This window comes from Fonsecaea nubica, assembly GCF_001646965.1.
Source record: "Fonsecaea nubica strain CBS 269.64 chromosome Unknown Scaff74, whole genome shotgun sequence".
In the NCBI taxonomy this organism is placed as follows: domain Eukaryota; kingdom Fungi; phylum Ascomycota; class Eurotiomycetes; order Chaetothyriales; family Herpotrichiellaceae; genus Fonsecaea; species Fonsecaea nubica.
Genome location: NW_019173747.1, coordinates 117,824 through 145,478, shown reverse-complemented (window position 1 = coordinate 145,478; position 27,655 = coordinate 117,824). Strand labels below are relative to the sequence as shown.

General features: G+C 53.1%; 7 protein-coding genes across 7 annotated transcripts; 4 read left to right on the top strand and 3 right to left on the bottom strand.

The window, feature by feature from the left end:
* Nucleotides 1-5,321: 5,321 nt before the first annotated feature.
* On the top strand, nucleotides 5,322-7,530 carry AYO20_08849 (hypothetical protein; the record flags this gene model as incomplete). The annotated part of the gene is made up of 3 exons (XM_022647124.1): nucleotides 5,322-5,363; nucleotides 5,415-6,711; nucleotides 6,761-7,530. 3 exons carry the CDS (start codon nucleotides 5,322-5,324, stop codon nucleotides 7,528-7,530), a joined length of 2,109 nt encoding a protein of 702 aa, XP_022496949.1.
* A 1,886-nt stretch (nucleotides 7,531-9,416) lies between these two features.
* Nucleotides 9,417-11,154, bottom strand: AYO20_08848 (hypothetical protein; the record flags this gene model as incomplete). The annotated part of the gene is made up of 2 exons (XM_022647123.1): nucleotides 9,417-11,002; nucleotides 11,070-11,154. 2 exons carry the CDS (start codon nucleotides 11,152-11,154, stop codon nucleotides 9,417-9,419), a joined length of 1,671 nt encoding a protein of 556 aa, XP_022496948.1.
* Nucleotides 11,155-12,567: 1,413 nt separating this feature from the next.
* Nucleotides 12,568-14,279, top strand: AYO20_08847 (hypothetical protein; the record flags this gene model as incomplete). The annotated part of the gene is made up of 2 exons (XM_022647122.1): nucleotides 12,568-12,708; nucleotides 12,768-14,279. 2 exons carry the CDS (start codon nucleotides 12,568-12,570, stop codon nucleotides 14,277-14,279), a joined length of 1,653 nt encoding a protein of 550 aa, XP_022496947.1.
* A 1,336-nt stretch (nucleotides 14,280-15,615) lies between these two features.
* Nucleotides 15,616-17,250, bottom strand: AYO20_08846 (hypothetical protein; the record flags this gene model as incomplete). The annotated part of the gene is made up of 1 exon (XM_022647121.1): nucleotides 15,616-17,250. One exon carries the CDS (start codon nucleotides 17,248-17,250, stop codon nucleotides 15,616-15,618), a length of 1,635 nt encoding a protein of 544 aa, XP_022496946.1.
* A 2,943-nt stretch (nucleotides 17,251-20,193) lies between these two features.
* AYO20_08845 (hypothetical protein) lies at nucleotides 20,194-21,283 on the bottom strand (the record flags this gene model as incomplete). The annotated part of the gene is made up of 2 exons (XM_022647120.1): nucleotides 20,194-21,160; nucleotides 21,261-21,283. The coding sequence occupies 2 exons, from the start codon at nucleotides 21,281-21,283 to the stop codon at nucleotides 20,194-20,196; spliced, it is 990 nt and encodes a 329-aa protein (XP_022496945.1).
* Nucleotides 21,284-22,410: 1,127 nt separating this feature from the next.
* Nucleotides 22,411-24,079, top strand: AYO20_08844 (hypothetical protein; the record flags this gene model as incomplete). Its single annotated transcript, XM_022647119.1, has 3 exons — nucleotides 22,411-23,274; nucleotides 23,309-23,509; nucleotides 23,597-24,079. 3 exons carry the CDS (start codon nucleotides 22,411-22,413, stop codon nucleotides 24,077-24,079), a joined length of 1,548 nt encoding a protein of 515 aa, XP_022496944.1.
* Nucleotides 24,080-25,384: 1,305 nt separating this feature from the next.
* On the top strand, nucleotides 25,385-27,219 carry AYO20_08843 (hypothetical protein; the record flags this gene model as incomplete). Its single annotated transcript, XM_022647118.1, has 2 exons — nucleotides 25,385-25,966; nucleotides 26,068-27,219. 2 exons carry the CDS (start codon nucleotides 25,385-25,387, stop codon nucleotides 27,217-27,219), a joined length of 1,734 nt encoding a protein of 577 aa, XP_022496943.1.
* Nucleotides 27,220-27,655: the final 436 nt, after the last annotated feature.

The following is a 27,655-nucleotide window of genomic DNA, read 5'->3' as shown; positions in this document are numbered from 1 at the left end:
CCACGGCCACCACCGCCACCACCACGACCACCACCACCGCCGCCGCGACCACCGCCGCCACCTCCGCGGCCACCACCTACTTGACGTTTCCACCATTCAGGTACACTTCGAGGGACAACGGTCGAGGTTGCTGTTGGGATTGGAGAAGGCGAAGGCTTAGCACCAGATTTGCCTGGACGCGGTGGTAGTGATCTGGGTGCGGGACCAGCTCCTATATCTGGACGTTAGGAACATCTCCCGTTTCGAGCAAAAGGGATGGCCAAGTGGTTATGGAGGTACTCACGCTGCCTTGGTGCCAAACCAATGTCTTGACAAGCAAAGGGGGGCTTTCCATGACCCTGCAGGAAGATGGATCCATCGTCACTCTGGCAAAAGACCGCTTGGCTGCCCTCGCCGTAAGAGATGCCTCCGCCCTGGACGTGAAGCCAGCCGTCCTCACCGTGGAAGAAGCCGTAGTCCTCCTCGCTGGGACGTTCGTCGAGCTTGACCACCGCATACCCGTTGCTGAAGTCCAGATGCACGAACTTGTCGTCTACCCCGAGCTGTCCTCCCCATATCCAGAACCGGGCGGCGTCGGCCTTTGACTCGGTGAGATAGCCGTCGTTGCCGGTGAACGAAACGAAGCTGGGCGTGCTCTTGTGGTATTTTTGGTTAACTCCGAAGGACTGCAGATGGTACCAGGTGTTGTTGGCACTGTCGGACTCGAACGGCGAGCTTTCCCCTTGAGGGACAGCTGCTGAGATCGCCCCGGACGGGTACGACGACAGAGCGCCCAGAAGGCTGACCGCGAGGCCAGCGTTCAGGCTGAAGAGGACCATGATTCTTTTTTCACGGTCAAGTCTCTCTCTGTTTGATGTGATACTGTCCCAATGTCGAGAGTACTCAGGTCTGACTCAAGTAAACAAAGGACCCTTTGAGCGATTGTCGGAGGGGTCGAGACAGGAGGCAGGGAGGAGTGGGAAACAAAAACAAAAGAGCGTTGCGTTGTTGGGGGAAAGGAAAATAAAAAAACGATGTTAACGAGTGTAACGAACGACTGTTCTTAAGGATGATTAAGTATCCCGCAAAAACCCCCAGCCAACAATAAAGGAATGTCGTTGTGCACACACACACACACACAAAGTCGAATACTTTTTTTTTGGTTTAGAAGGAGGTTGGGCTGTGGTTAAGTAGTCTGTGCCAGCCATGAGCGGGCAGCATACAAGGCGCAATTTCCAAGAGGGCTCACTAGTTCAAATTGCCTATCGCGACCCGAGTATGTGGCCCAGATGGGGAACCGAGAGCAAAGGTCCAAGAGCTCATCTCACTCTGTGACTCGCCGAGCCGTCGCCGAGGGGCTGGAGGGCCACAACAAAAGAAGTCGAACCATTGAGAAGGAAGATCGTACGCGGAACTCACGCGACCGCAAATCAAACGCGGGCTCAGTGAGGGAATATCAAACGTGATCGCAATGCCCGATCCGGTAAGGCAATTTCATATAATTGTGGGGCCACTTGAGAAGGCTGGGCCCACGGCCGCTATTGGGGAGAGGGGCACCTGTATACCGAGAACCCCAGGTTTGATTTCGAATAGAGTTTGGATGCGGCTCACCACTTCCCACCCAAGGGCTGATTTGAGTCTTTGTGGGAACAGGTCCAATCATCCTGTGCTGGTCTCCATGTCGCCCTGTCGAATGATTTCGCAGGGACTTATCTAGAATGGGGTTTTTGGGTCAAACTCGTGGCCGCCATCGCGCGGAAATGTTTTCCTCCTCGTATTTCTTTTTGTTTCATCAGGACCAATGGTGTCATCCGCGCATATGAAGGGGTGACAAGTGCGCCGTGACCATAGGCACAGACACTTGATCGCTGAATGCGGCTTACGCGCAAGAGACATCAAGACTCCCCAGCCATCTCAGCAAGGCTGCACTCGTCTTCAGTAGTCAGTCGCGCGCCCTTGGAGATGGAGAGGTGTCAAGGCTAAGGATCCCTGCCACACGAAGCAGATCAGATCACTATCGTTAACCTTTTCTCTTTGGTCCCGAGAACGCCTCGCTCTGGGTCGACTCTCCTAGAAGGGTAAAGGATCACCGGCAAGAGTCGATCTCACTATTGGGAGCCACGCCTTGGGTTGGAGCTTGAGTCGTCCAGAGTCAATTGCTCGCGTGATGAGCTTCCCAAAACAAGGTCTTGGAAGGGACCGTCCAAGTCATGTTAGGGTTCCAGCCACGGGAATCACCACCCAAGCGTGCAGAAGCAACGCAGCACAGGCTGAACTCTCTCTTGGCACGGCTTGCCCTCGAGGAGGCGGGATCTACACGGATCGGCGCAGGTCATCACAAGCCACCACGCCATTCCCTCCGGTACGAAGAACTGCCTTTTCGATCTTGGCGGGCCGTTCCGTTGTTTGCGGACCTGCCGCGCCACCCAAAACGTAGACACATATGCTGTGTAACAAAGGGAGAATTTCTGAGCGACAACGACATAATCACCGACATTCATCCTCGGGGCTTTGTCCTCATGTCTTCAACGTCTCGTGACTTTGGGGAAGGGAAAACGTGTAGAGACTGCTCTGGTATCTATCTATTCCTTCCGGGTGTCGCAAATGGTCATGGTCTGGCGAGGCTGGTTGGCTCAGCACAGGCTCAGAGATCTTGTCTTGTGCTCTTGCGCAAAGTTTGGTCGCCTCGATCTTGCCGCACTTCCTGCCGTGTGCCCATCTAAGCCTAGTCCCTTTGCTTTTCTTCAGCCATTCCCTTTTTTAACAAGCAGTCCAAAACTCTTGCGACGAACACACCATTTGGCTTGTCTAGATTGCTCTCGAAGATCGCTGCATCCATTGCGCGGCACGAACGGTTGGCGACGATAGTTTGAGCAGCCAAACTTAACAGCCTCGGCTGGGAAAACTTTACTCAGTCATGCGGTGAAATAGACTGTAGGTTCAGCCTCTCACATGTCCAAGTACCGATGGTCAGTCCGAGAGCACGCGACCATGTTGATTGTTATCATTATCAGAATTCACTTCATACCTGTTCCACATGGAGCCCAACGACCAAGATACGACCAAGACTGGAAGATCACGCCAGCGGCTCCAACATTTCACGTCAAGACCCTGTTTTTTTCGTGAACAAATCTGCCATCTGCCCCTCTAATCACCTGCCCCTGACCTGTAACAACTAGAGTCCAACCACCTGCATTCTCGTGAAGATCCTTGCAGCTTGAAGTTATGTCTCAGTTCATCAAACATGGTACAGTCCCACCAGCTTTTTCGACTGCCTTGAGCAAACACGGTTGGTCTTCCACGAGGAGGCGCAGACGCAAATCAGGACACCAAGTGGTTCGAGGAAGCTGCGGATCAAATCTTGATGACCAAAGGCAATCTGCATCGTTGTCGTCGCCGTGAGATCGACGAGTTTCCGAGTTTGCTCGCAATCTTCGTGTAGGTCTCCGGCTCTGGTTCAAACCAATCGTTGACTTTGTCGATGATCTTATCGAAGGAAACAACATGGGGAGCCTGACAGCTGAAGAACTGACAATAGCTCAACGGTGAGTGATTATTGCAATTCAAGGAGCCCCAAGTCCCATAACAGCGCAGTGTGCCGAAGAATCCCAATACGTGGGCTCCGCAGTCAAACCAAGACAGGATCCCAGCTTCTCAGATGCCGTGAAAAGTGGCACAGAAGGGCTTGAGAAGAGGCACTGAATTGGGACCCAGTTTGGCAAGACGAGGTCAACATTGCATCCCGCTGCGCTTATTTTCCAGTCTCCGCTATACCCATCGGCTCGATGCACGGCATGTCTCGAATCTCTTTTTCATTTCTCAGTGTGCTCGGACGTATCCAGATTCTTTGCTTCTCTAGGCTCTCTCCACTCAAGTCATGTCTCTTCGGGATGTGATTTCGGATCTTCCATGCGAGCAGATACCAAACTGGGTGACTCGATTGATGTTTTGTTGCTGCCATCAATCTCAAATCGGACGTCTACACCATTCCACGGTCTGAGGTCCGAGCAGGAGCCAAGCACAGACACTCCATCTCAACGCTAGTCTGGGACAAGATGATCACTCTCCAAGGAGAATCACAATGCTATACAGTCCGGACAAGTCCGCCAGGGAGTGGGTGTTGTTCCTACCCATAGCGCAGGCCAGGCTGGCAAGGGTGAAGTAGGGACGATAGTCGCCCGGCCATGCTTAGCGCTGCTGAGACATCGAAGTGAGGTTAGTGGGTGCTTGGACAAACAGAAGATGGTGAAGGTGAGAAACAGAAAGGCAAGGCCAGTGACTTGTTGACGACTAGCAACAGACGCTGAAAGTCTCAATCAAGACAGATTTATACGAGCTTCACGGGCAGTCGCTGTCTGCGGTGAGTATTTCGAGGCTGGACTTCCGAGCACTCTAGGAAAAAACCACAGGAGCTGAGGGAAGAAGGGCGACAATTTGAGAGACTACAGGTAGGAGCGAAGCCCGCGAAAGCAGTCCTTGAAAATTCCCTAATATGCTCTGCCGAGCGGTGGGAGGAGGGTTCCTTTGGGCACCGATGAGGACCTTTGGGGACAGTTTTGAGGGAATATGGAGCTAGAGACAACACAGAAGAGCAGAATCTGGGTGGTTCGCCAGCTATTTCGAGCAAACAGAGGATGTTGAGGGGTTTAAAGTGACGACATCTCTCAGAGCGAGCACTTGGGAGGCCTGCAGCTTCGGCGACTTTCTGCAGTCTATCCTTCGAGTATCAATGCCCCACGAATGCAACGTGCAAAAGTAGGGGGATCAGGTCGCCGGCAAAGCAGGATGGGGAGCTCAACGCTGGAGCGTCTTCGAAAGACAAACTTCGATGCTGATTCATGATATTGAAGTGGTGGTGCGGCAAGGGCAAATGCCGATGACTCAATACAAGTCCATTGGCATGGGTTTGCTGCTGTGCTGGAGTCTCAATATGCTGATGTCTCGGCCGATGTTAGTGCAGGTGCAGCACGTCGACGTTGGTTGGGTAGGATTGTTCGAAGGGGCAGGGATGAAGATGAGGCGCAGGCAGATCAGGCAAACATGGACAAAATGTACCAATCCCCAGCCTCACATCACGTGATTCAGCTACTAGCCCAATTGCAACTCGACTCAGCCTCAAGCAACGTCTCGATGGTTTGTCAGTGACCCGTACCGATACTTTGTATCTACAGTCAATTGCAACTTTTTTTCCTCTTAATGTCTGCCAATATATAGCCGCTCTCAGACCAACTCTACCATCCTCCACCAGCCACAAAGCCTCCACTTCTCTCTCATAACGAACGGGATCTCCTTCTCAACGTTGACCGTGGGCTGATCTCCAGCGGAGTTTGTGTGGGGGTGTTATGGGTCCCAAGAAAGAGAAGAGCAGTCTGAAGCGGAATCGGGTGAGGATATAACGTGGTCTTCTGTCGCCGTCGCATCTGACTGTCAAACAGCATAGCACCGGTGAAGACCAGGAGATCAAGAAACCGCGGAGATCCCAACGGCTCTCTTCGCAGTCTCAACAAGATCCCCAGCACACACCTCTCAAGAACCAATATCTGCCTTCTCCTCTGACGTACCAGGAGTCTACTGCCACCGAAACATTCAAGGAACACACTGCTACTCCTCCGGAAGGCCGACCGAGTCAGATCCGTCATGTCACGCCTGCAGCGTCGCCACCACTTCTTCCACAATCCTCACCTCCTCAAGACACTCAGTCTCTATCCCAGTTCGTCTATCCTCCGCGAGATATCGAGCCTGACTTGAATGATGAGGATGGAACATGGGGTTACCTGTTTCCGATGACCGAAAATGGACACAGACTGCAGATGAAGCGACGAGCTTTTTGTCCTGCTCCCTCGAAGCCACTCGAGGTGTCGAGGTCTACTGTTAAGAGTAGAAGGCGAGGGAAAAAGGAATTAATAGAGGCTGAGGCAGAATATGAGAACGAGAAAACGGACAAAGGGTTCCCGGCGAGTGGATATCTGATCGGGAGACACCCAGAATGTGACATGATCCTTGACATTCCAACCGTGTCGAATCGCCATTGCCTGCTCTTCAACGAAACACGGAATGGCGATGCGGTCGCTATTCTCGAAGACTTGTCCAGCAATGGTACATTTGTCAACGAGGCATTCTTGGGTCGGAACAAGCGAAGACAGCTGGAGGACGGGGACGAAATCACCATCTTAGATGAGGCTCGATTCGTCTTTCGCTACCCCAGAAGTCGAGACTCGAGTGCGTTCAATTCGCGTTACCGAATTCTACAACAGCTGGGGAAAGGTCATTTTGCCACTGTCTACCTCTGTGTGGAAAGATCAACAGGCTTCAAATTCGCTGTCAAGAAGTTCGAGCGTCGCATGGGGGAGTCCCAACGCTCACAGACGGAAGGTTTAGAACAAGAAATCGCTGTTCTGATGAGCGTCAGCCATCCCAATGTCCTTTGCTTGAAAGAGACGTTTGATGAACCTGACGGAGTTTACCTGATCCTGGAGCTTGCGCCCGAAGGCGAGCTGTTCAACTTGATTGTGACGAAACAGAAGTTGACCGAGGCCGAGACCAGGAAAATCTTCATCCAGTTGTTCCAGGGGACTAAGTATCTACATGAACGGAATATTGTGCATCGCGACATCAAACCAGAGAATATTTTACTGACGGACAAGAATTTGTCGGTCAAGTTGGCAGATTTCGGCCTGGCTAAGATCATTGGCGAGGAGTCCTTCACCACTACATTATGTGGTACACCGAGTTGTAAGTGCTGGCCTGATCTTCTTGAACTGCTGTGGCTAATAGTGGACAGATGTTGCCCCTGAAATATTGGAGAATACCCGCCATCGAAAGTATACTAAAGCGGTGGATGTTTGGTCACTTGGTGTGGTCTTGTATATCTGCCTATGCGGATTTCCACCCTTTTCCGACGAGCTCTACTCTCGAGAGAATCCATACACCCTAGCTCAACAGATCAAAATGGGGCGGTTTGACTATCCATCACCGTATTGGGACTCGATCGGCGACCCTGCCCTCGACCTCATTGACCGCATGCTCACGGTCGATGTGGAGAAGCGAATTACCATCGATCAGTGCCTGGAACATCCTTGGACAAGGAATCTGGGCTACATCAACCCTGCCGATTCGCTTGATGGCCTCACCGGGCAAATGAGTGCATTTGACTTTTCCAAACGGAAAATCCAACGGGAACGCACTTTGCTAGCCAACATCAACGACGTCAAAGTGAGCAAAGTAGTTGATCTCAATGGAGGGCAACAGATCCAAGGTGTGCCGACCGAAATTCCTGGTTCGCCAGCGCATGTGAAGATATGGGACAAGAACCCTAGCGGGAAAAATGTACGGATGAGCCCACCCAAGGACAACAAGGGAAAGAATGAAAACGGCGACGAGGGAGGTGTCGAGAACAAGCAGGAGGTGGACAAAAGGGAGGAACACCCTGCGGCGAACAGGCAGGAAGAGGAGTTTATGCAAATGGGCGGCAAAGGCGACATGCGTTTGTTCGGGAATGACGCCTCCTCGAGGTACTTGCCGGAGGAGGTGCCCAAGACCAAGAAAAAGTGAACTGGGAGAGCGTGATCATCACGTATTGACAAGCTTGTCAGCCTGCATCGATTGGGATTTGTTGACATGATTGTTCGATCGTTCGGCTTGGGGGTTTGATTGGATGCTTTTCGACTTGATTGTGTGGGTTTGTTTTCGGTCCTCAAGTCTGGTGCCTTTTCTGGAAACTCTCCAACGAAAGAACGCAAGATATTCGGATCCGGACAGGCTAACAGTATCGAACACGAAGCGAAACGAGGCGAAGTGACACGACATGAAATGAAGTAACCGATGCTGAAAATATTGGAAACCTCGTTTTTCTGTTGGACCATGGTACACGGCGCCGACATGGCTCAGTGGGCGGGGTATTGTGCATGCTGTACATGTTTCCATCCTGGGCGCGTGTGCGGAGGGGGGTTTCTATGGATACGACGGTACGGGCTCGAGTGATGAATGGGTTGTCCTCATGCATGTGCGTGCGTGTGTATATTCCCCAAAGCAAAGCCGGGGACCAAAAGTTTTTTTGTGTGATCGGCAACTGGTTGGGTATTGGGCTTTCAGGGTATGGTTACCGGGTAGGAGGATATGGAGTATCATCATGACAAGGCGTTGAGGTGGTTGATGAGAAGAGGCGCTCGTTATAAGTGTGGTGTGCAGTTGTGCAGCTAGCTGTGTCACGGGCATGGATGGATATTGCCAATCAATCATTAATATTCAAGATCAAAGAGTGAGCTCCAAGCGTCGAGTATTGAGTATCGAGTATCAACTATCATGTTCAAATGCCGGGTATCAAATATCAAGTGTCGACCGTCGAGTATCGAGTGTCGAATGCTGAGTCTGAGTGTCGAGTTGTTGGGAAAATTATAAAATCATAAAATAACAAATAAAATTAACTTCCTCAGCCTCAACACCACAAATTCACTGTTGCACTATTACCACCACCACCACTGCCGCCGCCGTCACACGGAGGGAATCTTCAATGCGGGAGGGATGTCTCGAATAAAGAAATGGACGAGGTATATATTGTATGTGCACGTCGTCGTGACGGTGGTGGTGGTGGCGGGGGTGATGGTGTGTTCTGGACACAAGAAGCACCAGTACATACATACCTAGGTTCCGAGCACATAGGACATACTGTAGATATAATCAGTCAGTCAGTCAGCCAGTCATTCATTTAGCATGTCACGTACCTTCATACCTACATACCTATATACTCTCCACACCCACCTACCTAGGTGGTTAGTTGTATCATTGCACTTGGGCATGAACTTGAGCGTGAATACGCACTTACCCGTAGCACATAATCGTAGCACATACCACGTACCATGTACCGAGTACGAGTACACACAACATCAGAGACACAGACGCAAAGACGCAAAGACCGACCACCAAGGTACATGCAGATACCTGACAGGCGTCTACAGGCTAGAGTCAGTAGATACCGCGGCCCGGGATACACATGTAGGTATATACTGTACCTACGTATCGGGGTCGGTAGGTCGGTAATTATGTAGATAGGTACATATGTGGCACGGAGAACGTGTTTGGCAATAACTTAGGAGCATTCCTCGATATGGTATGGACCCCTAGACACGACAGGATAGGCGCACGGATACAGATGGACACAGACAGAGGGCCAATTATCACGATCAGAAATCCACCTCAAACAAAGACGGTTGTCTCATCTCATCGTTTACAAGGATCCCATTTCATGTACTCCTATATCACTCGTCCAGTGCCCACACTGGATCTCATGTTCGGGAGCCATACGCCATGTTCTAATGATTCTCACTCTCATACCCGAGTAAGGATAAAAAAGGGTCGGTAGGTTACAAATACCATAATACCGCGACTCTAACAGCACTTTTGCTTCGTCTCCCAGCGACGATGATGACAACTACCAACCATCAAGGCACCTTGTTCCGCGGCCACCAGTCCTGCTGGTGTTGCTGCTGGCGATGCTGTTGCCTCCTCAGCCGCCGTTCAATATCCCGGGCCAGTTTGACCGAGGGCACATCGACAGATCGCCAGAACACGTCGGCAACGCAGAGGAAAAACGGCAGCATCATGAGGTAGCCAAACAACCAGATAAACACAAACTGGGCAAGCGACGTGTCCTCGCGGACGTACGCGCCCGTGAGAGACCGCAGTCTGCCGATGACCACGTACCCCAGCGAGCGGATGAGCATGCCGTGCGTGAGGTACAGGGCAAAGGATATCCGGCCCAGATACTGGGCGACTTTGTTGAGGAAGATGGGCGAGGCAATGTCAGAATTGACGCACGCCCATGTCGTGACGACCGCGCCAAATAGACGGATAAGCCTGTTCTTGTCGGCGATGTATGCCGGGAGCAGACGAGCCAGATGCACATATGGTGGGATTGTGACGGGCTCGAGGAGCGGAATGGAGAGAATATACAGGCCGAAGACGAAGCAAAGACCCCAAGCAGCCGATGCCACATCCTGATGCTGAAGCCATCCGAAGATCTTGTAAGGCGACGGCGCTGACGATGCTGACAGCGACTGATGTCCGAGGATGGGGCCCTGTCTTTGCGACTGGCCTGGACGTCCAAGATGCTTCCGCATCAGATCAAGCTCAGCGATAATCATGCCCCCAACAAACAGACAGATGCTACGATATTCCTGCACGGCACAAAACCCTGCGAGAACGCTGTGAAAGAAGAGCCGCCATCCGCTGGTGAGCATCGAGGTTCCCATCATGAGGATGAAAATCGCCAAACTCGACTTCAGCTCAACGGGAATGGTCCAGATATGTGCGTCGTAGACAAAGTAATCATGCTGGCTAGGCTCCCCGGGCACCGAGCCTTTGGCGAGCATGTAGAATTCAGTCACCACATCTGAAACCTGTGCCGCAAAGGTCTCGGACAAGGGTGGAGGGTCTTCGCGCATTAGACGTGGCCGTGGATTGTCCGCGAAGAGACCATCCTCGATCATTTGAGTGACGTTGTTCCTTGCGTCAAACGCCTCCATTTGCGCGGTGTTGATGTCGTTGAAGACGTACCTGGCAGGTTCGAAGGCTCGCAGCTGGGTCAGAGTCGCAATCATGACCACGGCCGCCATGGTGGGAAGCATGAGGCGGAATGCTCGGCGGAAGACCGACGAGGCAATGCATTCGTACATCATTTGAGGGCCAGACGAGTACAACAGGCCCAGGGGTTTGTAGGAGAGGACATAGCCCGAGATGACGAAGAACAGGTTCACCATGGCCTCTCCAGCCCACGAGAGCATGACAAAAGGCATCCACATGAAGCCAGTCGCGAGTTTGGGCATAGCATATGGTCGCCAAGGATCATCGACGGCACAGGTCCAATGCTCGTGCAAGACAATGAGACAGGCGATTCCTCGAAGGCCATCCAGGGCAGAAATCTTGTCGGCCGGAGTCGAGGTTGATGCCTTTACGGATTTGGACCTCGAGGCAAAGCTCGGGGTCAGCCATAGCAGAAGTCTGTGCACCGCCGTGGTAAACGATTGAGCTACATAAACCGGACAGAGGTTAGTACTCGACCGGCCCTATACGAGATACAACAAGCCTGATCTTACCAACATTTCTGAGGACTGCAAAATTTGAGCGTTCGTTGTGCATGGATCGAGCATTTGAAAAGCTCTCGCCGCCACCTTCAGTCATGATATCGGCGAGGAGCGTCTCGAGACCATACGAGTACTTCTGAAGTCGTCAGCGAGTATTGGGTAAGTAAGAGTAAAACTAGTATAGCGTGGGGGAAGGATGGCGTCCCACATGCCCCTGAACTGCTTGCTTGGTGCTCGGACCTTTCTTGGCCGGAGGAGGAATCGAGAATGATCATGATGAGCAAGAGAGGTGGAGTTTCAAGTCCCCTCCTCTTTCCAATCCATCGTGTCCATGATTGATGACTGATGACTGACGACTGACTATCAAAAGTTGCAAGGATTGGCCACGGCTTCCGTAACTATTGCTCAATGCTGACGCCGTATCTCTCTGTGCCATGACCATTCTGGCATGATCGTCAGGTACCCGGACGGAGCGCCGCGGATGGGGACTGGCCCTGCCTACCTGGTGTGTCTGGAGAGAGAATGTGACTGCCAATCGTTTGTGGGATTTGATACACGGCCTCGACGGGCATGAACCCACTTTGGAAGGCACGATCGATGCATGTGACAGACTGACAGTCCGAAACTGATGTCATGAAGCGTTCTCAATCCTAATGCCACCTGGAGTTTCTAATAATAATATACGAGATACTCACTTTCACCAGTAGGATAGCCATGTCCTTATTTCAACACATCTTGGCTGTCGACTCGTACCAGTAAAGAGTAATTCCTGACACTGGGGGCCAGTTCAAGTCCAGAACAGAAGAAACGATTTAAGCCTGTTTGAACTCTAGACTTTTGGTGGCGGTTGCCATGTCGCCATAATTTAGTGGCTGATGGAAGATTTCATACCCGGTAAACCTGCCCAGTTAGAAAGCCCCTGAAAAATACTCAATACATGTATTCGTACTGGTACATACACCACCTGTTCTTCCCTTGACTCCGTACCTTCCATGATACAAGAGACCCGCTTCTTCGATCCGAAATTGCAAACGCCCACACCCTCCAGCTCGCCTAGCAAAAGCCCCTAATCCCCCCCCAAAAGAATGTCTTGCAAGGGACTCTGGTCAGTTTGACGCTCAAGACCCAAGAATGGCTGGCTCCATGTCTCCACGGATGACATGCACGACTGTTTGTCCTCTGTAGTCGTCGTAGTAGCTCGGGCCTTATCGCGTCGTCCATATCTCAACAGATCCGCTGGCGGATCTCACTACCTCCCCCGTAACTGGCTCTTCGCGGCGGTGGGCTGTCACGCTGTCAAACTCACCTCAGGGGGGAAAAAGGCGCCTCGAGTGGCATTATTTGCCTTTGTGTTTATCCCACCATGTCCTGAATATTGAATATTTGACATTGGACGACTACTCCTCTTAGTTCTTCCCCATACTTACCATGCTGCGAATATGAGGTCGAAGTCACGGACCTGGTCGACTGTCACTTTCTCGATATGCAATCCACCACCTCTTCGGTCAAGATGAAGCTCGAAACCCTGCAGCAGTATGCGATGCCTGGGAAGATCCCGTGGACAAGTCGCAAAGTCAGAATCATTGCAGTCTTGTGCGGGATACTGTGTCTACGCTTCTTCCTGGGGGCACTCGACGTAAAACCCCTCCAGGTATGCGGCATACAACCAACAAGGTGGCCCATGTTCTCTGGCTAACTCTTACGCTACAGACTCGATTGCCTCATGCGCTCCGACAGCAGACCTACCTTGATCAGAACGGCTTTCAGTCGATCCCCATAACCGGCTTCGTCAACACCGGAGACCTCGCAAGTCGCACATGCGAAGACCTCAGACATGAAGGAGAACTACAGGTGCACACGAGCTTGTACCTCGAAGATGACTTGGAGCACATTGCACGATCGCTGGCCGGCCACCCAATGATCGACTATTCCCAGCAAGAGAAGGGCTTGACATTCCGCCATCTGGTGGCCAAAACCTGGGCGAGGTTATCTGGGTCGAGTGTGTGGATCGAGAAGTTCCAGGTCTTCTTGACCGTCACCAGAGTCATCTTCTACGACAACGGGCTCCGACACAAGCCTGTCATTAGTTTTCTGGCGGGCCAACTCCACGACGAAAACTGGAACGAGTTGAAGAACTACACCATCCAGTGGCAGAGTGAAGAGATCAGATTCCCCACCGTCTTCAACATCCCGGCCCCCTTCAAGCAGGGTGACCGGTATTTTGGCCCTGAAGACCCCCGTGTGATTCTCGAGGAGGGGGTGGATGATGCTGAGCCCATTGTAACCTTCAACATGCTCTATGACCTCAAAACCGGAGACCGCGCCATGTACATCTTCCGGCCCTTTTCCAACGACACCACCGTCCTGACCATCACGGGCCAGACCGAGAGGGCGCACGCGGAAAAGAACTGGGCGCCCTTCTTCATCAACGAGCACGAGCCCATCTCGCCAGGACACTACAAGTGGCCCAGCCACTATATCCATTTCATCTACGACTTCAACCCGCTGAGGGTACTCAAATGCCACACCCTCAACGGCTGGTGCCATTTTGTCTACGAGCAGAAAGTTCCCGATGCGCTGAAAGGATCGGGCCTCAATGCGAACGGGCGCATGACGGGCGGGACAAACATGGTGCCGCTGCAGCTGGAAACACGCTCCAACCTCCACGCGTGGGTCGGCTTCCCCAGGTCTCACATCAACATCGGGTGCACCGACGACTTGGCCATGTACCGGCCCGAGCTGATGATCATGACGGCGCACGGCGACCACTTCTACCTCAGCTTCATGTCCGGGCCCATCGACTTTGGCACGGCGGCCATGACGCCCGAGGCTATTGGTGATCCGTGCGGCGAGGGCAAGATCGTCATCGCCAACAGTATCGCCAGGTGGGATCGTCGGCCCAAGCACGACGTCCTGACACTGACCCTCTCGGTGGCCGATTCGACCGTCCAGATCATGCAGCTGGCGAGTCTCTCCAAGTTCGTCAGCCAGCTGCCCCACGTCGCCCATTTAGACGGCGTCTTCCTCGCCGACATGTCCACCCGGAACAAGACCGAGTGGGATCTACGGTACACGGCCGTCAGCAAAGACGTCCTCGACTGTACCATGGAGGTGGCCTCGTACTACTCGGAGATCATCGCCGCTCCCTTCAAGGGATTGTCCAAGGAAGAGCTCTCGTACGAAAACGGCAAATGGGACTGGAAGGCCGGAGCAGTCATATGAGGGGACACGAGAAATTGACAGAATATCGTGTTCTTTGCTGGCCCTTGAAAGTTTGGTCAATGCCCCTCAGAAGGAATGACAGACGGCAATATTGACTCGCAAATCCCACCGACTGAATACATGGAGAAACGACCACACACACGCCAACATACACGAAAACACACACTCTCCCGGACAAGTCATATGCGACTGTCCCGGTATTTGTGTGTATAGAGAGAAACACCACGGGCCGGAAACCACGGGGGTTTTCGACAACAATAATCTTTTCCCCACATTTTCCACCTTTCATTTCGGTGGTTCTCCAATGCCCAAAGGGGCTACAACCAAGAAATAAGAGTGTCCCTCGGGCATCATGGCTCACGCGCCCGAGGAGGGCAGTGTCGAGGGCTCAAGAATAATGTCATGTTTATTTTTTACTTATTTTTCCCCCCATGATGAAGGCAGGCAGCGATTTTCTAATGACAGGAATCAAATCTAGATGGCGGGCTTTTCCTGGTTTACGGGGCTGATATCCATCATGACATATATTATATCTAGAAGACTGGCGCGTGAAGAAGCCGACAGGGGAGGGAGGATGAATTTTGATTATATCCCTTCTGAAGGGGTTCCAGCTCATGTACCTACGAAATATGTATGTATGAAGGTACACAAGTACGACAGATAGATACCTAGCTGGATAGGAAAGGGCAGATCGAAGCCCAGTCGTGAAGACGGCCAAGATGGTCTGTCTGAGCTATTTGCTTTACTGTCTGTGTCTCATGTCTTTTCCTCCCCTGAATATTTGTGGGAGCAGTAAACCAGTTACTATGAATTCAAGAGGCATAGAAGGACAGAATCACACCTGTGAAAATGAAAGGAGTCCTACTTAGAAGCTGTTGACAAACGAGGCAACTTCTGTTCCTGCAACAACGACACGGAATAGGTGATTGCGAGATCGAACCCAAAAGATCCGAAGGAGAAGAGGAGGGAACACAGAAGACTAGAATATTTTCATCATGTCCGACGAACGACATGAGAAATTTCACCCGACATCCCGTCTGTCCTCTTCTATATACCCGAGTGCAGGCCACATACATACACAATCTGTCTCTATATGGAGATTATTTCTCAAGGAAACTCCTCAACACCTCAACACCCAAACACCCAAACACCCTTCGAAAGAGGCTCCAACATGACATGGTAAAAACCCGAAAGATCAAAGACCAAAGATCCCGTGTCTGAAAGCCCTATCCCAGGCCTAGACTCAATCCAACCCAAACATGAAACCCAAATCTAACACGCTCATATTTTCTGAAGCCAACAAAAAAAAAGGCTCAATCATCCAATCAAGAGAAGGTCAATTATTCATCTCTATCTTCTTTCTCGTCCAGGCGTAGCGGATGTGCTCGGCCTCGGTGACGATGGACTGCAGGCGCTCGAGGAACTCGCGGCTCAGGGGCCGCCAGCGCGATTCGTCGTGCTGGGGACAGCCGCGGGCGTCTTCGGTCCAATCGCGCCAGTTCCAGGAGGCTTGGGTGGCGAGGACTTGGGTCTCGTTGGCGGGTTGGGCGAGGGTGGCGTTGGAGACACGGTTCCGGTCGCCGTCGCCGTCACCGTCACCCTCGAGATCGGGATCGAGGTCCAGCTCGAGAGGCACCTGGGTCAGGTTCGCGGCGGCGGTGGTGCGGATGGTCTGGTCGATCGGGTCGCCCAGGTACCAGTGGGTCCAGTTGGCGAAGCCGAGCGACTTGTCCTCCTTGTTCTGCCAGATGCCCATGTTTGTCCAAAAGGGCTCGTCATCGTCGGCGTCCGAGTGCACCATGTGCGGCGAGCAGATGCGCGGCGTCTTGAACACGACGGCCTCGGACGTGCTCAGGGCCTCGGAGAAGCGGGCCGCGTACCACGGCTCAAAGGCGTAGGGCACCCCCGTCAGCTCCGCCGCCAGCCAGTACGACTCCTTGTCCCCCCAGAAGGTGTCCCAGGTGATGGCGTCGCGGACGTCCTGCACGTTCATCCACGCCGCGAACAGCGCCGTCACGTACAGCTCCGGCCGCGACTTGTCAAAGTAGACGACGGCCGAGTCGGCCTCCTCGCCAATGTACCCCTTGTAGAAGAGCGAGCTGCTGTTGAGCCGCTGCGACGGCTGCCGCCCCGCGCGCACGAGCTGCTCCGCCACGAACCGCCGCCGGTTCTCGCTGTGGTCCATCGTCACGGCACGGTCGTGGAAGAACAGCGTCCCCGTCTCCTGCAGGCCCTCGTAGTCGGTCCACGCCCGCTCCGGGTTCGAGAAGAACACGGCGTCGGCGTCGACGAGGATCGTCCGTGGGAATTTACTGGCGATCAGGGCGAACGGTTTGGTCGCCCACCCTTTGAGCCCGATGAGCGAGTTGTCAAAGATCTTGGTGAGGTCGAGGAATTGTATGTCCTTGCTGGTCGCGCGGAGGAATGTCCGCGTGTGCGGCGACAGGTCTGAGTCGCCGGCGTAGGCGATCTCGATGGGCAGTTCGTTCTTGAGCACCTTTTTCAGGTTGGTGATCAGGAAGAGGGCGTCTTCGACGTTGCCGTCGCCAACGCAGACGACGATCCCCGTCTTCAGCTCCGGCTTCTTCTTGTCCTTGGACCAGGGTTTCGCCTGTTTGCTGGACGAGTGTTTCCACGGCACATAGGCCAATTTGTCCTCGTTCCACCAAGGGAAGAGATGGACCAGGGAATCCTTCAGACGGCTGCGATCGAGCGTCTGTTCCCGCATGTAGAGCCCCGCGAGCTGCGACAGAGCCGCCACTTGGTTGGCAACCGAGGCGAAGTCCGGCAGCGCGACATCGAGGGGGTACTCGGCCACGTAGGTGTGCAGGTCGGTGACGAGGCGCTCGGTCTTGTGTTGTTCGACGACGACATAGCGGAAATAGACGAGCGTGAGCAACGGCAACAAAAGAAGCAAAAGGATGCTGGACGACGGCCTTTTGCGTACCGTGCCCGTCAGCATCGCAAACATGGTTGGGGGGTTTGGTGGCCGGCCAGACGGACGTTGGGGGGCAACGTCACTCACACTCACGTGTGCGCGGCGCAGACAAGACGACGACGATCGGTCACTGGAAGACTTGAAGCTTGAGCCATGTATATGTACACGAGTATGAGTGTGGTGTGAGTGTGAGTAGAAAGGATGTTTGAACGTGGGGGCTCTTTTTTTTGCCTTGGAGGTGTGGTGTGTGGTACTACTCGTAAACACCATCCCCCCCTCCCCATTATTCACTTTTCTCCCAGACACGGCGACCACCAGCAAAGGAGTTCGACAAGGGACTGGACTTGGGACGGCTAGGTGGGACCTGTGGTGCTGGTGTGAATGAGTTCCGAAGCGCCAGGACCCAGCGGTCCCCCCCATTTGGATCTGATCGAATATCAGGGGGGAGGAAAAGGCAAAAAGACTCCCGTTAGTCTAGCGAAGTCCAAAAAGTGGGCAAGGCGCCACGGTTTCCGAAAGCAGCTCGGAACTTTACCCAATGGTAACAACATGAGAGACAAGGAGGAGGGGCCTGAAGACGTTCCAGCAACCCAAGACGTGTTTTTGCTTTTCACACAAAACAAAAGATCTTTTGGACTAAGGCAAGCGCGTTAAGGGGCCAAGACATGATCCAATATCGTCCTCTTGGAGCCGTTTTGCTCACCTTGTCTCCATCCAGAAAGGCAACAGACCTTTCCAAACTCAGACCCATGCCAGCCGTAATCTGTAATCTTGCTCAGATATCTACTCGTACCCCATTTCTGGACAGGTCCCCAGTTGGGTTGATGCGGTGTGCGTTCTCTTTCTTTTTCGCGGCTGGGGTGACAATGTACTCGGAGTAAAACGGAACAGATCTAACCTCTTTCGGATGTCGGATCCAATAATGTGGGTCCTTCGTCAGGGGACGCTTCTGCAGGTACAGCATGGTCTGGAACTTGGCTGCATCAGACACCTGGTGCAGAAGAAAATCTGTTTGATTGACTGACTGATCGTCGTCTCATCCATGCTCTAAGTGAGTGACCTTATCGCTGGGTGCTCTGGAGGCAACACAGAGGTTGATCATGGCGTAATGCCGCAGTCAGACACAACTCTGTCCCTGAATCCCTGGGATGATTGTGATTGTTCTCCCAAAGCAGAAGGCTCTTGTGCCGTAAGAATAGCCCAAGCAAGCCAAAGGCGTACGTTAGTCAATAGGGCTGCAGATGGATTTCTCAGGAGTGCAGTTCCTGGTCGCCAATCAACGTCCCTGGACTGTTTCTTGGGAGGGCAAGTAACGAGTAGTAGGGCATGGGTTGAGGATGAGACAACACTCCAGGTCTGGGCTCTCTTCGGCATCATCGGGCTCCTCCTGACCGACACCGCAGAATCTCGCCTCAGGCCCCAGGGCCGTTTGGCAACACGAGTAACTTACCCTCGCCGTGGCTGGCTGGGCTGGAATTTTGAGGCTAGGGGTAAACACCGCTGCAGGGTTTAGCGAAGTACTGGTGGGAACAAAAAGATAAGAGTTGAGCTTGTACGTACAAGTACAAACCTGGCCTGATGGTCCTCATCCACTCGGATGTACTGGTATGAATCGCCGCCAGAGATCCACATTATGAAACCGGCCACCGTTGGTACCGTACATACGAGTACCAGTACAGATACAATACTCTGTACTTGATGAAGCGCAATATTTTTCCAGACGCTTAAATCATGGGTCTTCTCACCCAATAAGCAGGAATACCCAGTACCGGTAGAGGCATGTGCGGCTCTTCCCTTTAGTCGCATGTCCGCCGGTGTTTCAGGTGGTTGCCGATTGGCAGCGCGTAGATTTTTCTAGTTCACCTGGTGACAAAAGTGATGGCCACCCATCCACCTCAGCTGGTTCCAAAGCGCCGAGATCTGTGACTGCATACATTATTGAACGCCTCGAAACTGCCAAAGTAGTTATGTAGTAGGACATTCTTGTCTGTGTCGACCGTTGTTTGCTCCAAGCCTCTTTCCTTCAACAGTCTCGTATGCCTAAACTCTCTTCGCTGGCTTTCTCCCTTAGCAGCGACCATCATGAGCACATGGGAGATTCACAAACAGGATGGTGCGTAACCCGCAAAGAGAAATCGAACAGGGTTCGCCCACCAGGGGTCCAAAATCTCCAGAGGGATTTAGACAAAGACTAGACCCCTGACCGAACCCCCATCCACTTCCGCGTCCAACGGAGTGGATTTGACCAAATTTAAGCATCCCTCGAGGGGCTCAATTAACCCTCGCATGATTCTTCAATGGATCTCCGACACAAAGTGCAAAACTGTTTTGAGCATTTTTTTGCATGGAGTAAAAATGCCAATGTTTGACATGTGGCCAGATACGAGGTGACTGAATTTTGCCATCAACAATAGTGGCAACGGCAACCCTGGTGAATTGCTAAGGGGGCGTCGCAGAAAGCAAAATGCCATGGCATAGATATGCATGGAAAACACGGGTGGATTTCTCTCCACCAAGTCCAGGACACGACGTGATAAATTGTACAACGACCCGCGTTGTCATCACGTCACCGGGCTGGTCGATGACCTGATCGTCCTGATCGGCCCTTCATATCTCCTCTGGTTGTTCGTCTATGGATATTAGTTGCGTCGCGATCGTCTGCCTCGGGTAATTGGACGCTCCTGATCCAGGGTGGCGGACATACTCACTACCGCCACCACCAGGAGATGCCGTAGGGAAGAGGTTGAGGTTGGCCTTGAGGAAGTTGAGGAGGCAGACACATGTCATTCAGGTTTGGTCTGACTGGTCGTGGTCTCTACAGGTCGTGTTGGTTGGGTGAAATGCACGATGATTCTCTCTGGACGTGGTTGTCAAAGTCATACGCCATCTCGGTCGATATAGTCTAGCATGGATTGTCTCTAGATCTACTGCAGGATATCGATACCATTGCTCAAACGCTCACAGCAGTTGACAAGATCATCTCATGAAAATCTCGTCCAGGCCCTTCATATCGGCCAATACCATCTTCTTGGCCTGGATGTTCCGCCCTCTAAGCAGATGTCGGCCAGTTTGCATGACGGTGACGCTCGGTTTGTTGGATACCGCCTTCAAACTCGACACGGGCGACTTCTTCTCCGTAGCGTCCGCAATATCCTTTGAAGATTTGTGCTTTCGTCGCTCATCGCGCTTGCCTGACCTTTGGCCTGCCTCAGATTCGTTATCTGATACGGCAGACGACACAGGTTCATCTGGGGGCTGAGTCAAAGGAGACTTATGGACCGTGAGCCCTTGAGCATCGTCTTTGGCTTTCTTTGCAGCTCTTCTCCGAGCCTTCTCTTCGCGCCGTATCCGCCTCGCCTCCTTCCGCTGTCTCTTTTCTTCCTTTAGTTTCCGTCGCTCTTCGCGCTCTTTTCTTTTAGCTTCTTCTTGGTCTCGCGATGATAATTGAGGCGGGGGTTGATCGTTCTCGACCAAAGTGGCAGACTCTGTGTTTTCGAATTGCTCCTTCTTGTCAAGAGTTCCGACCAAAACTCCACCCTTGACAAAGATCATGCCACCCCATCTCCCTCGGGCATACATTGCTAACTTTCTGTCTGCCACCTTCTTCTCCTCTTGTTTCAGCACCTCCTCACTCTTGCCATTCAATCGACCTAAGAGGCCCTGGAATGCATCCAGCCCAACCTTCTGGTTCTCAACGGCTTCCTTCCCGCCTTTCCTCCTTGCACCCAGACCTAGGTTGTCATCTTTGAAGAGCACTCCCACATGTGCGGAGGCGAGGCGTTCTGCGTCGCTAGGAACACCAAATCGGGAGGTGGTGGTGCGTTTGCCGAGTGCCTGCCCTTGTGACCACCCTTGCTGGGTCATAAGGCGGTGGCCATAGGAGGTCTCAGAGGACTGGGAAGACCATGCTAGGTTCCGGGGATCATGGGACAGTTTCTGCCTCCTGTTCATAAAGGTTAGAATTGAAATCAAGGCGGTTTTGCTATCTTGTCGTCGCAGAACGATGGTATCTGACGATTTTGTGGAAGGTGAACATGACATACTTTCTCGGCTCAGCTAGACCCATTTTGACCTCACCGTCTGGGTGGACGAGTATACCTCTTCAAACTGGGGTTGAGAGGAAACTACCGGTGAACAAATCGAAGCAGAGAGGATTTCAAAAAAGTTTACAGTTTGCACTTCATTGTTAGTGATCCGCCGGAAATTCTACTACGTCAGATCATATTAACCATAAATGGCAACAACCTGGCACGTGCTTTAGTCCGCCATCTTCCTCCCCGGGGTGCGTGCTGCAAGTCTCTATTGTCGGTCGACACTCGTTGCCATTGCTGGGCCATTTGTTCAGCACATCAACATGAGGTGTCAAGAATCGTGACTCGTGAGGCGTATGGACATCAAATTCATCGGTTCAGGGCACCTGATGACGGTATATCCCCAACCCCTCTTCGAGCGAGGGGCGACGATGTGGATGACCGACGCTATTGGGTTCGCCGCTTTCCCTTTATCAAGACGCCCTGCATGTCTGTTCCCTAACGCTTGTTGTTCGGAGATTTGAAGTCACGACCTTGTTGATAACCTTGGCGCGTCCTCCGCATCCTGGGCTGGCTACGTCAAGCAAGACTCATGCCTGCGCCCGCACCCAGTCAGCATTAGGTTCGAGGATGCTTGGTACCAAGAGATACTACTACACTGTATGTAGGGTGGTGGCTTTGTGCCCAGACTGGACGAAAAAGACGAGTCTGGATTCAATCGGGTTCAGCATAGCAAACTTGCGACCCCCGCTCGCTTCATTAGCGCCGGCTGCTCCAATATCAACCAGAACGGCGACTGTGGGACGCCTAGTACTATTCAAGACAAAGAGCTTGACTAGCAAAAGGGGCTCCTGCAGCAACTTTTGCAATACCCTAGAAACGGCCTGCAACGGCCTGTTACTTGGAGACTGCTGGTATGACAAGTCCCGATGTACACTCCAGATCGTCTGCCAACGCCGTGACACGGCAGCCTACGAACAAAAGTCGGTGGCGGTAGCCTCGCCTGCAGCTCGCCTTGAAGGATCCATCTTGCCGACCTGATCTCGCGCAGAGACGGCGTGAGAGGCCCTCAAAGTAGACATCTTAGGCTCAAATTGTATACCGCCTTCTGGGCCGCCCGCCCTCCTGCCCGTCACCACAATTCAGCCTCAAAGAGTCGATAATGGCCCTTCCGTTCGCCATGTTTCTGCGAGGGATTGACAAGACATACCTGGCTATTTTGTTACTCTGCGTTATCCTTATTTCCAGCTTCAGCGGACCTTTTACTTCCTCCCACCCAAAAACCGGCGTGGTGGGAGACTTGGTTTATCGAGCCGCCAGGCACAACGGCAGCATTCACGCTTCTTCTGGTGTCGAACTGGGCGATGTCGTTGAAAGCCACGATACCAGTCCAACACACGGACTCTTCAACTTCTACTCGGAACCATGGGACCCGCCTGGAGTTTCGGGGCTGAACGACGACAGACTGAAGGTCATTGAGCCGTATATGAAAGCCATTACGGATCCTGGTGACGGTCGGTTTCCACGCCTACGGTGTCCGCTGCCGATCAAAGAACGATATAAGATCTTGCGCCGCCGCCGCAGTCTCGCGACGAGATGGGATACGCCACCCAGAAGATGGTTCTTCGCACTCGATCTCCAGCAATGCGCTCCCATCTTGCCGCGCTTGCTGGCGTCGGTCGTCGAGACGATCCGCATACTCCGGCCACAGGACTGTGCCTTGTCCATTGTTGCTCGCCCTTCCAACGATGGCACGTTGGAGATTTTGGAAAGAATCCGGGAGGAAATGGGGACGCTGAACGTATCGTATTACTTCAGCACAAGCGACATTGACCCGTACAAAGAGGGCAGCGACTATATCACTGAATGGGCTGCTCTGAGAAATCTAGCACTTGACCCACTGGTGCGGCAGCCGGAGCTTTACGATCCTGACACAACGGTTGTGTTTCTGAACGATGTGGCCATCTGCACGGATGACATTCTAGAACTCATCTATCAAAAGGCGAGTTGTCTTTGGTGGATGGTCGTGAGTTCGGTCGAAGATGCTAACGGTTCTGAAGGTCTATCAAAATGCTGACATGGTCTGTGGCATGGACTGGGCCAACCAGGGAGAGACCTTTAACGACGTAGGGGCGTCTCGTGGTATGACAGGTGACATGTTTGTCAACACGCCCCGAGATGGCAGTGCGGACCCCAACAATACAATGTTCCGCCACGATCCCAGAACGAAGACACGATTCGAAGCCAGATTGCCTTTCCAGGTGAGTAGTCTGAGCTAACACTTCTCGGCGCGTCATGACAGTTTGTGTGTATCGGCGACATTTACTAACAATCATGGCTCCTCCCAGGTCTATTCATGTTGGAACGGCGGCGCAGTCTTCACAGCCAAGCCCCTGCTGCGGGAGAACATCACATTCCGCGCCTCGCGTCCCGACGAATGCCACATGGGCGAACCTCTGCTGCTGTGCAAGGATTTCTGGAAGTATGGGTACGGACGGATCGCGGTGGTGCCGAGCGTCAACGTCGGGTACAACGACGACGAGTCGCGGCAGACCAAGAAGAGGTACGGCTTCGCCACGGAGATTGTGCAGCGGGTCGAGCAGGACGTCGACGTCCGGGCTCTCCGAAACAGCAAGATCCGGTGGCAGGCCACGCCGCCCAAGAACGTCAAGTGCGAGACGGACTTTTCGCACCCGACCGAGGACGAGCTGGACGAGTCCAAGAAAGCTGCCGCCGCCGAGGGCGAAGCGAATTCTGCGGGGTCGTCCGACGACACGGACAAGGAGCAGCACCATATGATCTTCGAGGACGGCGGTGGTCCTGACCTGTAACCCCTGGGTGGTTTTCGCTGTGGGGCCAAATAATGCAGTAATGGGAACACGCGGTGGTCTAATATTCTATTTGGAGGGTTTGTGGCGGGATGGCATAGATTTTTATGGACTGACTGTCGGGCTCCTGCGTTGTTCTTGGCGTTGGTTAGAGGGAAGACTCATGATGTGCGTACGTGCGTGAGTGCTGGCCTGGCCATCTATATGTGTATATATGTAACTACCTATACAAGGTTAGAGAGAATCACGACCACACAGAGAAAAAAAAGGACCCAGAATACCAGGTCATGGATTCCAGGAGGGGGTCACCCCTGACTCCGTCCATCTCTATATCCATATCCATCCATCCTACCACTCCCATCCGCTTCTACGACCAAACAAGACCCGGGAATAGCCATCCCAGACAGGTAGGCAGCGCAGACCCTGGAATTAAGAATGCTACAGCACCTATTTCTCCTCTGAGTCGTACCATACTACTCGGTACATACATACATCCTCAATCTCAATCTCAATGATGGTGTTGATGTTGGTGTTGATGTTGGTGTTGACGTTGGTGTTGACGCAAGGGGGTGGTTTTTGTCCGTCAAATTTTTGTGCGTGCCGGGGGTGGATGATTGTCTCAGACAGGCGGGGGATCAGGCCGAGACAAATGGCGAAACAAAGGGTTGTCCAGATGCCTGTTGACTACGAATGAAAAAGAAGACAAAGACAGCCTCGAATGGGAGCGCGTGTTGACTTTCAATGCCCCTTGCGAGGGAGGGAGGGAGGGAGGACTTGATACTCACACGAGGCTGGCGAGTTAAAAGGGGCGGTGCTGGCACGTCTGGAGGTTCTCGACTGGATATGATGGATCGAAAATGGGGGTCTCGACCAAGCATAGGCATGTTATGTATGCCCATCTTCAAGACTCCATGACTCCATGACTCCATGTCATGGCTCGTGCACGTGGTACGGGCTCTTCATTCTCTTCAAAAGGGCTGGTCGAGTTTTGACACATTCCACAGCGCAGCGCGTACGTGACAGAGGAGGAACGCGTACGAAGGGATGGCTCGGTCCCTCTACGTGTCCCTCCCTCTCCCTCCCTCACACCCTCGCCCTCGCTTCGCACGCTCGCTCACTTACATGCTCCCTTGATATCCCACGCTCCAGAGGGCGAAAAAGGGCGCGATGGAACCATGTCCCAAGAACGAGACCTTGCGGTAACTGTAAAAATGCACCAATATCTCCCTGTGTTCTTCGAACCCCTACCCCTTCGGCCCTTCGCTCATTCCTTTCACTCTCTCCCGCTTGTCTCTCAAGCAAAGAGTCATGTTCCCACGATTCGAAGTCGCCGGGTTTGCCATCACCTTGACAATTGTGTTCTTGTTCGTCGGTCGGTTCAAGCCCTCGTTTCCGGACTTTGACGCGCCGTCGGTGGCGGATCTGGGGCTCTTCGATCACCGCCACGACGACGTCGTCAATATCAACACCAATATCCACAGGGGAGGACTCGGTCTGGGGACCGGGAGTAGTCACAGGTCCAGCCGGTTTGATGACGTGCAGCCGGACGATGCTATCGAGGATGTGCGGGTTGCCGATGTCTTCCTTGACGAGGAGGCGGTCGAGGCGGATGAACTGCAGCGGCAGCTTCAGCTGCAACAGGAGCAGGAAGAGGAGGAAGAGGAGGCAGCAGCAGCAGCGGCAGCCGCGAACAACTACAACAACAACTACAATAGCATGGAAGACGCCATGAACTCGACGTTGGGCTTTGCAAAGGTCTTTGTCATCTCCATGCCGGAGAGGAGTGATAAGCGAGACGCCTTCAGTCTGCAGGCACGGCTGTCCAATATCTCGTTTGAGGTCCGAGACGGGGTCTCAGGAGCGGATGTGTCAGTCAAGGCTCTTCCACACGTAAGACTCCTGAATTTACCTATCTATTGACCTGCAGTCAGAGCGGCTGAATCGATGCCTGGTTCGTCGGAACACAGCTAACGTTGGGCGGCTTCATTTAGAGCTTTGCACAGGATGCCGGCGCCACGGGCTGTTGGCGAGCACACTTGAACGTCATGCAAGAGATGCTCCGGGACAACATCCAGTCCGCTCTGGTATTCGAAGACGACGCGGACTGGGACCTGGCCATTAAGTACCAGATGATGCAGGCGGCACAAGCAACGCGGTTCGTGACCGCGCAGCCGGAAGACGAGAAGCCGCTATCGCCGTACGGCGATTACTGGGACATCATCTGGTTCGGGCATTGCGCAGCGCAGACAGACCCCGAGAACGACAGGAGGTACGTCGTGACGGACGACCCGACGGTGCTGCCGCCGTGGTCGCGGTCGGAATTCGTTCAGCCCGACATGTCCGTCTGGCAAGAGGACTCGGACGACTACCTCAACTTCCAGACCCGGATCTACTTTCGGTCGAACTGGAATTCTTGTACGGCGGCATACGCCATCTCCCTCCGTGGCGCGGAAAAGGTTGTCTTCACGCAGAGCATGGTGCCCTTCAACGACCCGGTAGACAATGGCATGGGAGCCATGTGTAACCGGCACACACTGGATTTCACCTGCATCGCACCGTTCCCCACGGTCGTGGGCATTTCGAAACCAGCCGGCGCGTCAAATCGAGGGAGCGACATCCGCGGGCTAGAAGATGTCCAGGTGATCGAGGAAGGATGGAGTGAGCGGATCATGTATTCGATACGGCAAAACATCCCTCGCATTCTGACCGGGCAGGAGGATTTTCTGAGTGTCTTCTCCAAAGATTCGATGCCTCCCATGACGATCCCGGATATTGGGCGTGGCATGGGACATCCCGAATGGATCTGGGGAGGGACCAGGTACTTTGACGAAGGCGAGTACCAGCAAGCGCGCGCCAGTGCAGCAGAAAAGGACAATGAGGAGGGCAAAGCCGAGGAAGACGCAAAGTCGGAGGGCGACGAGTGGACGAGTCTGATCGAGCAGGAGACGGAAGATGCTCAGCAAGACGGCGAGGGAGAGGAGACGTCTACCTCCTCAGAAGGGGGCGAAGAAGAAAAGGAAGCTTCCGAATCCACAGGCCACTCGAAGAAGCAGGGGTCACACCGAGAGGAGATGGAAGACAGAGAATCCGGGACCGAAGAAGTGAACGAGCCTGAAGGAGTGCTCGAAACACAGACGGAGTGAGTAGCTGTGGGTGCAGTTGTGTATAGAGAGAGAAAGAAAGAGATCGCGCGTGCGCAGTCGATATTTGTGCCCGAAGTGTTCAGAATGCACTGGATGCTGTTTTGAAGGCACGAAGCATTGATGGTATTATTGTCCTGTATTTTTGTTATTAATACTCCCATTTGCAGATTGAGAGTTTGACGAATTGAATTGGATTCGCGGATTATTGAACTTGACTTGCTGCCAACCTGGACCGAGGTAAACGCGGCGAGAAGATCCAAAGTTGGACCGATAGCGCGACTCATATATTAATTTCCTCGGTGGTCCTCAACAATGCCATACACCATTTGATAAAGAAGACCTGATCACTCTTTTTGATGAAGACGGAGACTATGACCAGTGGCCGAGCAACATTTACCGAGCGAGGAAGGATGAATGTCGTGGTGAGGTCTGACTG